General features: G+C 38.8%; 1 protein-coding gene across 1 annotated transcript in view; it reads left to right on the top strand.

The window, feature by feature from the left end:
* Nucleotides 1-5,917: 5,917 nt before the first annotated feature.
* Nucleotides 5,918-12,008, top strand: part of bard1 (BRCA1 associated RING domain 1) — a 36,972-nt gene continuing 30,881 nt past the window's right edge. Inside the window, exons 1-4 of the mRNA XM_067444824.1 lie at nucleotides 5,918-5,930; nucleotides 6,301-7,301; nucleotides 8,231-8,311; nucleotides 9,747-9,919. Coding sequence (XP_067300925.1) covers nucleotides 5,918-5,930; nucleotides 6,301-7,301; nucleotides 8,231-8,311; nucleotides 9,747-9,919 — 1,268 coding nt within the window. The remainder of the gene's footprint in view (nucleotides 5,931-6,300; nucleotides 7,302-8,230; nucleotides 8,312-9,746; nucleotides 9,920-12,008) is intronic.

Raw genomic sequence — 12,008 nt, 5'->3', positions numbered from 1 at the left:
CTAAATGAACACATCACAACATTACAGTGATTTTTTAAGAATAGGGTAAAGCTGTCTTAGACTGCAGTATTGGCTGCTCATAATAGGGCTTTTCATCACAGATTAAAATTGAATTACAAAGACATTATTTTAAACAGTAATAATACTTTAAACCTTTTTAGCAATCGAGTTTTTGATCTGTTAAAAGTTACCTTGGAGTATGACTTTCAAAAAAACGTCTTGACAGTTCCAACTTTTTTCGGATCTTTCCCCTTAGCCATTTATTTTTATTTATATACTCTACTGGTCAAAAGTATAGAAGAATGAAGAATTACAATTTTTTATGTCTTTTATTCAGCAAGGACACATTCAATTGATGAAAAAGTGACAGTAAAGCCTTTTATAAGGTTACAAAAGATTTTCATTTCAAACAAATGCCATTCACATTCAACTTTTTAATCAAAGAATCTTTAGAAAAATCATGGTTTCCACAAAAAGCATTTTTCAACAATGATAATACTAAGAACCATTATTATAAAATGAGACATTGAAGACTGGAGTATTGGTTGCTTAACATTCAGCTTTGCCATCACAGGAGCTACATATTAATGAATTTGAAAGATAACAGCAATTTTAAAAATCATAATAGTTTTTTTTTTTTACTGTAATTGTTGGTCAAATAAAATGTATAGTGTGTATATATATATAATGTATAGAGTGTATATATATAATGTATAGTGTGTATATATATAATGTATAGTGTGTGTGTGTGTGTGTGTATATATATATATATATATATATATATATATATATATATATATATATATATATATATATATATATATATATATATATATATATATATATATATATATATAATATAATACTAAATACTAAATACTAAATGGCTGGGTAAGAGCATCTTCAAAACTGCAGCCCTTGTGTGGTGTTCCTGGTCTTCAATTGTCAGTATCTATCCAAGGAAGGAGCAGTGCTGAACTGGCAACAGGGTCATTAGGTGGCCAAGGCTCATTGATGAACGTGGGGAAGCGAAGGCTGGCCAAGCTACTGGCAAGCTATGGTAGCTCAAATTGCTCAAGAAGTTAATGCTGGTACTGATATAAAGGTGTCAGAATACACAGTGCATCACAGTTTGTTGCGTATGGGCCTGCATAGCCACAGACCAGTCGGGGTGCTCACGCCAACCCATCCACCACCCAAAACGGCAATGGGACCAAGAAGCAATGGAAGAAGGTGGTCTGGTCTGATGAATCATGTTTTCTTTTATATCACGTGAATGGCCGGGTGGATGTGTGTCTCTTACTTGGGGAACACATGGCGCCAGTATGCACTATGGGAAGAAGGTAAACTGGCGAAGGAAGTGTGTTGCTTTGGGCAATGTTCTGCTGGGAAACCTTTGGTCCTGGCATCCATGTGGATGTTACTTTGACATAAACCACCTACCTATTGTTGCAGACCATGACACGCTTTCATGGAAACAATGTTCCCTGGTGGCTGTGGCTTCTTTCAGCAGGATAATGCACTCTGACACAAAGCATGCGTTTGCGTTCCCGGTCTGCAGTGGTCAGTATCTGTCAAGAGTGGTCCATGGAAGAAACAGTGGTAAACAGGCGACAGGGTCATGGTGAACAGGCCAAGGCTTATTGATGCACGTGCACACCATATACACCCTTTCATGGAAATGGTATTCTCTGGTGGCTGTGGCCTCTTTCAGCAGGATAATTTGCTCTGGCTTAAACCAAAAATGGGCCAGGAATGAGTTTGAGAAGCACAACAACAAGTTTGAAGTGTTGACTTGGCCTCCAAATTTCCCGGATCTTAATCCAATCGTGCACCTGTGGGATGTTCCGAACAAACAAGTCAGCTTCCCCCTTGCAACTTACAGGACTTAAAGGATCTGCTGTTAACATCTTTGGGCCAGATACCACAGCACACCTTCGGGGGTCTAGTGGAGTCCATGCCTTGATGGGGTCAGGGCTGTTTTGGCAGGAAAAGGTGGACCAACATATTTTTTATATATATAAAAATATGTTGGTCCACCTTTTCCTTCTCTCTCTCTCTCTCTCTCTCTCTCTCTCTCTCTCTCTCTCTCTCTGTCTCTCTCTCTGTCTCTCTCTCTGTCTCTCTCTCTCTCTCTCTCTCTCTCTCTGCGTCCTATACTGACTTGGAATATTAAAAAAAAACAATCCTCATCATCCTGGCTTAGTATTTAAAAAAAAAAAAAGATAAATTATCCAAACTACCAACTCTTGCAACTGTGTACACAGATGGATCAAAGTCAGACAGTCGGGTATCTGTCGCAGTAGTGATTGGGTCAAAACCAAAATCCTGCCAACAAGGACTTGATTCTTTGATAACTGAATTTTAAAATTGTTAAATTAAACAATGTATTTAAGGGATACTGCTGATTACCATGAATATGCCATTGCAGCTGACCATAAATAAATAATACATAATTATTAAAATTATTATTTAATATTTTTAAACCCAGATAAGTATATAATAAAGTATGCATGTGGTCTGTCCTATAGGTCTTGTGCAGGACCTCATGCTGGTGAAAGACATTTGAATTAACAGCTGAGCAACATAGTTATTCTGCAAACTGGAGTCCTTACTGAACCCACCAGAGTCCTCAAGTAAGACAAGACCTTCACATCATGACACCAGGCACCCAATTATAATCATAATACATATATAATATAACATCCCTGAATGTAATGTACTGAACACTATGGTCTTAAATGTATGCTCCTTTTTTCCCCAACACAAATCCCTAACTGAACTTCAAGCTTCATAATGACTATAATTATGCAATATAATTTTCCATACTAGCTCTGGCAGTTTCCTCCGAGCTGATTTGAAGCTCAGGGGGCTGTTGCCGATGACAGAGATATGTGCTGTTTGACAGACAGGTGTGTGCCCCAGGGGTCAGGGCGTTTAACGCTGCAGAGGAGATTGAGTTGGTGGAGAGGTCACGCTGGTTCTCTCATGCTGGTGCTGCTGTAGAATCAAAGACAACAGCTAGGCAGGAGAAGTGGATAAAACCACAGAATAAATGTGCTCAATTACACCTTTACACACTACACTCTGCTTTAGCTCTGCCAACATTTTAAGGTAAATGTTAGCAGGGGACATTTAGCTACTACTTAAAATAATGTCAAAGCTCACTGCACTTTTCTTTCAAAGGATATTTTTTGAAGCTTAAAGGGTTAGTTCACCCAAAAATGAAAGTTATGTCATTAATTACTCACCCTAATGTCGTTCTACACCCGTAAGTCCTCCGTTCATCTTCGGAACACAGTTTAAGATATTTTATATTTAGTCCGAGAGCGTATCTAAAGGCGGGCTACACAGTGCGAATTCGGACACTCGGGAGGTCGTGAGATATTGCAGACGCTACGTGTCAGTTAATTTGATCATCACATCAAATCAGCCGGTACACGGCACGACTGTTTGTACCACGAGCCGGCCACGATCACACAAGCTTTCTCGTTAAACACAGAGACCGGAGCTTTCAATGTTGCTGCTATAGCTTCAGATACAAAAAAATAAAGAAAAAATGTGTGCAAATGATTTGTTGAAAAGCAGAGAACAGTAGCCGTTCCTTTCAACCGAAACAACCAGAGGGAGATAGAGGGTGCGTGTGAGAGAGAGTGTGTGTGTGTGTGATCGCTGTATGTTTACAGCCACTGAGCTAATAATACTCATAGATTGAGCCTATGTGAGGTGCTTGTGCATGATTTGGCAATGGGAGACAGTCATATGCTGGTAAAAATCGGGCCGACTCCCGGAACTTTTTAAACATGCTTAAAAATCGTAAGGTCGGGAGGTGCCCCTAACATGCTCTGCTCGTTTTGCATTTCCTCTCACACGCTGCGAGCCGCGACCATACGAGCATCCACGATGTCCACGTGATTTCTCCCGAGAAAAAAAAATCATCTGCGAGTTCTTACGACAGCAAAAATCGCACTACGTACACCTGCCTAAAGTGTAGGCACACTATACAGTGTCCAGTACAGGACTTTCCATAGGCGTAATGGATTTTACTCTGTACACTGTACAAACTGTACATTCTATCCGCCTACACTGGCCCTGCCCCTAAACCTACCCATCACAGGAAAAAAAATTGGTATATTTTTAAATCCATTTACATTGTGGGGACTGCTGGCTGGTCCAGGTGATCTCAGGTTTATATTACATTGTGGTTCCCACAATTCCATATCCTGAATGAAGCTCGTTGATGGGCGTGCTCTTGCTCTCTCTGGTTGATGCTCATCTGGGAGAAGTGCCCGTATAAGGAATTCAAGAGGCGTGATCAACACGCATAATTCAAATGTCTCTCTACTAGGGATGCCACAATTCTCAATATAATATTGAACCGTTCGGTACGGCATTCACGGTTCAATATGCGCTTGTGAATTGCATTTTTTCCGGTTTTGCATTTAATTAATACTTTTTCAAAAAATTCTCAATAATTTGTCTCCATTCCAATATACTGAACAACGCGACATACATTCACATCACACACGTGACGTTAGTGTTAGAGTTATGCTCACAGAACATTATAGTTTTTCACAATCACGAAAGTTCATTATTTGCATGCGTTTTAAAGCTTTGCCGGTTAAACATTTCATTTGCGTGCTTATGCACGGTTGTGAGTGTAACATGCGCTTCTCCGAGCGGGTGCACTAAACCCCTGTCAAACACGTGATTACTGGAAGAAGTGGTCGTATTACTACGTTAATACTGTCAAATACACACAAGGTTTAAATAAACACAGTCGGTTATGTCTAAAGTGAAAGTAAAATTAGCATGTGTATCTGTATATTAGATGCACGCAGTTCTTAAATTGACAGCAGCACAGCCTAGTGAACACTCTGACCTTAAAGGGACAGTTCACCTCTAAAATGATGTCATTATTTACTCACTCTAAAGTCGGGTGCACACTGTGCGATTTTGGCCATGATTTGGCCGTCTGAGACAAATTTAGCAAATCCTAAAAGATTCCTCTGATCCTTGGCTAAAATTTGACGTCTTTGGTCGTTAGTTTGACATGTTCACCGGCAGCCGATTAATGAGCGCTGCGATCAGATTTTACCTCAGACGAAATTCTGGCAGTGTCAGAAGATTTGGCACACAATCCTGCAGTGTGACTTCTCCTACGATGACAGTGAAATATCTCCGTTTTTCAAGAAAAACATGACCAAAACGAGTGCTAGAGATTTCTTTGTAGCCAGCATTTCAGTCCTGCGTGTAATATAGCTCACTGTCACCGAACGCGTCATTCATTGATGATATAAAAGTCCGGACGAGTTTTCTTGCGCGCATCTGTTTTTAGCGCGCCTTCACTATCGTGCAGTCTGACATTAATGCCAACTGAGATCTTACAGTGTGACATGGCTTACATCAGGGATCATGTTCGTACAGTCTGACAAGGGACATTCACAAAGGATTTTGAAAAATCGCACAGTGTGCAGGACCCATAAGAATGTTCCAAAACTGTATTAATTTCTCCATGACAGAGGTTTGATTTTTGAGTGAACTATCCTTTAATGTTAATGCAACAACAAATGACAAAGAGAAAATCTCTCACTGCTCTTAACTGAAAACTAATACAGTAGCTAAGAATCATATGTAGTTTTATTGTTACATTTATTCATTCAATTTCACACTTAAATGCAACTGTACAGCTCTGAGCTGCCAGTGTAAATCTTTATTTATTCTGTAACATACAATACACTAGGAATGTTTACAAGGTTTTGTTAAGTAAAGTTCTAAGTTTAAGTAAGGTTTTTCAATTATTTTAAGTAAAATAAAGAAAGAGTATTGCAATAAATACTGCAATACATGCAGTATTCTCCTTAACCTCTTGCTGTTCCTGTTGCTTAAGAATAGAATAGTAAAAAAACGAACTGGTATGTATGAACAAGGTATGTATTGAAACGTGGACTAACTGTATTTTTGCATCCCTACTCTCTACGTAATTGGATTGTCCTTCAACCATTCAGACCACAACTGTCATTGTGTTAAACCTGCCAATAGTGCGCCAGGTGGATAAGCCAGTCTGTGATTGGTTCCCGCAAAAGTGCTTGTAACAGTATGCAGATATTCATAAATATGATCTGAAAAAATTTCGGAAGGAGGTGTGGAAATTTGAGTCTGCAAAAGTATGGAATTTTAAATCGAAACCCTGTCTTTTTGTCCTTCAAATAATACTCAACATTAAAATCAAATAAGTGCTGAATGTTTTCCAGAGAAGACTACTTTTATTTATGGTGCAATGTGATTCTCTTTGTTTAGCCACAGGCACTAATGCCGTACAATCAGAAGAGAGCTCTCTCCCTAAGAATAAGAAGAATGTCAAGATATGGTTTAGCCCAAAAAGTCGCAAAATACGCTGCTGTATTGAGAAACCCGCAGGATCAAACAAATCAACTGGAGTCCAGGAAAAGGAAGCTACTTTATCCAAACCAAAGGACCTATCTGTGTTCAACTTCACCTCTTCCTCCCAGAAATCTGGCTCGTCTACCCCTCCACGGGGGAAGGCAAATAAGAAAACAACGAAAAAAAGGAGCAGCCAAGTCTACAAACAAGCCAGCTATGGTCAAAGCTCCACAACACGGACTCGGCAGGAATGTAAGAGGCTGAAGCTAGAGGCTATCAATCAGCAGTGGGCCATTGGAAAACAAGCTGCTATAGACAAGAAGGATGAAGAGCATGATAAAGTGAGCTCTAGAGATGACGACAGGAGGTCTAGTAAGAGGGTTTCTTTCCTTTTCCCTTGCAGCCAGCCCGAGGAAACTCATAAGGCTCCTTACCAAGGAGAGAATCAAATTCCGAGTCCCAAAAAAAGCATCCTAAGCAATATGGAAATTAAAGACAGTGGAAAGCAGTGCTGTGCAACTTCGAGTTCATCATATCATGATCAACAGGTTGAGCTTGTCACTGATATCACACCAGAATCAAATGAAAATGCTCCAGGGCCTCCTCGGCCTTCTCTTTCGGGAGCTGGTAAGAGAACAAGAAAGAATCAGGACAGTCATGGTCCACAGAGTCCGCCAAAACCACCCAGAAATTCAGGACGGAAGCATAGGTTATCAAAAGGAGGAACTTCTCCAACTGAAGCCTCCTCTCAGAGGACATCCAGACAGTCCAATGAGAAGCAGAATGTGAAGGCAATCACACCAGCTACCCCTGACCTGAGGAGAGAGTCTCCTAGTGTGAGACCAAATCAGACAAGTCCCTCTTTCATGAAGAGGAACCACAATGGAGAAACACCACTGCACTTGGCTGCCATAAAGGTTTGTGTTGACCTCCACACATCTACTCATTGCCTTGTTGGCATCTGTGTAATTTGGCTAGCTTTTACAAAATTACACACTACAATACAATCTTTGGCATCAACATGGAAAATGTTTTCTTCTCCCGTTTAAAAGTAGGAATACACATTATATGACGACCGTATTGTTATTGGCCAAAATTAGCAAATTGCATAGTCGTGCATGCCCATTTCCTCTATTTTTACATGACATTACCTTTGCCATTATCTTGAAATAAAAATATAAAAATATAAATTATAAATATAATTTAACTGTTAAATGTAATCGTTAGCATATCTCTAAATAAATATACATTCTTCATACTCTAGATTATAATGTGATGCATTACTTGTAGCAAATTTGTTTTTAATCAATTAAAACAAAGCGGTATAAACAGAATACATTTTAATTTTAATATATGCCATTTACCACTTTTTGGACATAACATGGAAATAATTATTGGCTTATAAGTATCGACAGAATTTTATTAATGTGCATCCCTATTGTTACCACAGTTTCTGGGAAAAAGCATTTGCGTTGTTGAGAGAAAAAAAAAAAACACAAGTTGCACCAGTGTGAGCATTTTATTACATTTAGCAATATTCTACAATACAGTAAATAAAAGTTTTAGGAGGTAAACAAAAATGCTACTTAAATTCTGAAATGTTCGGTAAGCTACATTTTATTATGATTTAGTAACAACACCTCCACAACCCTGTCCATGTCACCAATTATCAACCATAATCAGCCGTTTAAATCCACTTTTTATTTCTGCACTTGTTTGCTTGTATCTGAGATTGGTGTTAATATTCCAGCTGCGAGTCACTTTGACCACTTTGATGCTAGGTCAGTGTTTGAGTCTGGTTGATCGATATCTACCACTGATCTTTTGACCCTGGTCTTCTGTACAGGGTGATGTGGAGGTGGTCCGTAAGCTCCTTGCTCAGGGAGCCGACCCCAACCTGAAGGACAATGCAGGCTGGACCCCACTGGTGAGCGAAGATAACTTACACAATTCAGTATAAATATTTTACACATCCTTGTGTCTTGTTTGAGGTTGTCTCGGCTGAAAAGCTTTTCCTTGCTTGTACAATAATGTATGTTATCTTAGCAGAACTCTGTTTATTCAATTCTCAGCTGTCTTAATAGATAATGTGTCACTATTGCCTTTCTATTTTTGTGGTAGTCTATGAAAGGTTTTATCTTGTATTTTTTATTCGTTGAGCATTTTGGAAGTGGTAAAATAAAATAACACTTCTAGGAAATCTTTTTATTAAATAAATTGCTATAAGATAAATGTAATACAGCAGACCCTACCACACACATACACACACACACACACACACCGATCAGGCATAAGTGAAGTGAAAAACACTGATTATCTCTATCACTGCACCTGTTAATGGGTGGGGTATATATTAGGTAGCAAGTGAACATTTTGTCCTCAAAGTTGATGTGTTAGGAGCAGGAAAAATGGGCAAGTGTAAGGATTTGAGCGAGTTTGACAAGGGCCAAATTGTGATGGCTAGACTACTGGGTTAGAGCAAAATGTGGGCCAACACAATATTAGGTCATAATGTTATGCCTAATTGGTATACATTTCAATCATCACAATTAAAATGATCATATTTTTGTTAGCTGTTGAGAGAACAAATGAACACAATAAAGCCACAATATTTTAACTGAAAGTCTAATCTCAGGAAACGGGATTTTATAGTTTACAATATTGTATTTGTTGGTCAAAAAACAGTGGTTTAATATTTTATCTTTTTATGAAATGTTTTGTTTTCCTGTTTAAATTATTATTGTGCTTATTGGCGGGTTCTATTGTGAAAACTTACTCCATATAGTTTTATATCCCGTATAGACTGTGTGTTTTCTTTCTTTCCTGAGCAATACTGGTGGAAATGTTTGTACCATTGCATTTTTGTAGCCAAAAACATACTGTCTATGGTGTGCCGCCACAGAAATGTACTTTTAAAAAGTAAACATACCCTGAGTATTTTTGTCTGGCCCCTAGATCTGGTCCCTTACATTTGAAATTGTACTTTACAAATGTATTTTACAGTTTAAATAATATATCATTATTTCTTTCACATTACAGTAGGCTACTGAGAGTTGGGAAAAGGAGTCTTAACAGCTGAATCATAAATTTTCTATGAAAAACCTTTCAGGACTGGAATAATGAACCACATGTTCTAAGTTTCTTAAAGAAAAATCTCTGCAAATATATAACTGCATTTCCTCCAGTCATAAATTCCACAGGTCTGGCTTGAAGGCCTTTGCCAAGCTGTTGATTCTGGGGAATTATTGGGTCCAGATTATTATAATAATGATCTCACTCTTATAATCCTTCATAAATGACAGCACATTGTTATATCTGCTACTAAGACAATTATGTATTATAATTGTGTTTTGTTTTTGCAGCATGAGGCTTGTAATCTCGGTCATCTGGGAGTGGTGGAGGAACTGCTTCAGAAGGGGGCGCTGTTGAACACACCAGGCTATCAGAACGACTCTCCTCTGCACGATGCTGTGAGGAACGGCCACATAGCGGTGGTCAAGCTCTTGGTTGAGCGAGGCGCGTCCCAAAGTGTTCTGTGAGTATTTGATATGCATGCTCTCACCTGATCTAAAACTCAACCAGTCAACAGACGATTTGGTTGGGCTTAAAAGATGTCAAAGAAAATCATCCCCAATTAGGGTGGATGGTATAGCCATAACTATGTATATTTGTGTGTGTGTGTGTGTGTGTTTGTGCACTGCCGCCGCTCCCACCATGCCCATCACAGGCACCACAAGAAAATTCTCTGACTCTATTCTCTCTAATATGTGTGATGTAGGCTATGGCACGCAGCCTGGCCTTCTTTACATTAGCGCTTAATGAATTTGATTCCTGGATCACTGACGTTCAACGGCCTGATCACAAACAGAGAAGCAGAATCAGGTTAAAGAGTTAGAATGTAAATTTCCTGTAGATGATCAGTGTGATTGTGATAAACTCCTGGGGGCTCATTTATAAAACTTTGTGTAGTATTTGCGTCAGAAGTGGCATTCGGATGAAACATAGGATGTGTGTACGCACAGAAATATTCAGATTTATAAAACTGTGCCCACACACATCCTATGCAGTTTTCCCTTAATAAATCACAATCATTTCTAAATGTAGCGCAGCTTTTGCGGCTTTATGTCAAGCCCATAGATGGTCCCTGAAACGCCCACAAGTTAATATTCATCGATTGCGAAATCATGGCAAACGGAAATCCCAAAAACTTTACTTCACTCAATGTGAAGTGAAAATTATACAATGTGGGCATTACTAATGCCAAAAAGGCACTTGATTGGCAAAAGGTTGCAGACGCCGTAAGTGCTGTAGCCTCACAACTTCAGACCGTGGCCGAAATAAAAAAGAAATGGTCTGACATCAAAATCGAGGCAAAAAAGCGTCTAGTGCTCCATCGCGAGAGTGTGTCTGACACGGGTGGGGGAAAGGGGACACCGGACCCTTCTTGAGGAGAATTTCTCATTGTCTTTTTGAATGGTTGGGACATGCGTCATACGTTATTTTATCAAAAATAAAACAAACTAAATTCATATGCATCAATACCATGATTCCGTAGCTGATGAAGAAATTTTTACTATGAAAACAACTTTCCCTAGTAGACAATTCACACATGATCTATATATTTATCTATACATCTCCCTAATTATCTATCTATCTGTCTGTTTAATTGCGTGTATCTGCTCCGCCAGCTGGACACATTGACATTGTTTTGTATGTTATTACGTTCTGTTTACCATATTCATGAGGATGAATTGCAAAACATGCCAATATTATTGCAGAACATATTTCACTTTTCTTTTTGCAAATGTGTTAATTTGCATTTCTGTTGTAATTTTTTGTAATGTAATTTTCGCTTGATTGAGTTTGTTTTACGCTGCAGATCGATCAAACGGGTGTTCGTGTAGGCTGTTAATTGTAAGACTTGCTTTGTGAAGTCTTCATGTTATTAATGAGAGGCAGTATTGCCATTTCTTTTACACAACGGTTTCGCACACCTTCACGTGTTTCTTCCATCTGCCGACGGTGTCGCCATTTCTCATTTCACCCATTTTTGTGCGTACGCCTGGGTCAAGAGCTTGCGTGAAGGATCGCACATTTTCCCATCAAGTTCACTTTTTATAAATCCCAATTATTGCGTAGAGTCTTTTTTTGTCTTTTGTGCGTACCCAACTTTTATAAATGAGGCCCCTGATTTCTAATATCAAATTATCTGCATGCCGAAAAGTATGTCATTGGTGTCACTACTTGGCTTCACTTATCTTGGCTTCACTTTTTGCGTTAATTGTACAGTAATTTGTGTTAAGGACTTTAATCGCTCGCGTTTACATCCCCAACACAAACCCCCCAAAAATAGGATTTGTCATAACACATACATCTAGAATAAAACTGTAATGAAAAAAAATACAACTAAAACTATTAAATGAACAGTCAATATATCTTAATCTGACTGTCTCAGCACTGCAAAATCTCTACAGGTTGACGCGTCTGCCGTTGCTATACCATCATACATACTGCTCAATCCAATTATGTGATAGTGTTTCATTTTGTCATTTTATATGTGCATATCTTATAACTGCGCCATGGTGTATACCTGGTGTAGAGATGTTCTGGAACTTCTGCTCTGC

The sequence above is a fragment of the Pseudorasbora parva genome, chromosome 5 (assembly GCF_024679245.1).
Source record: "Pseudorasbora parva isolate DD20220531a chromosome 5, ASM2467924v1, whole genome shotgun sequence".
Lineage (NCBI taxonomy): Eukaryota > Metazoa > Chordata > Actinopteri > Cypriniformes > Gobionidae > Pseudorasbora > Pseudorasbora parva.
The sequence above is the reverse complement of the archived record's forward strand: the minus strand, read 5'-3'. Positions and strand labels throughout refer to the sequence as shown.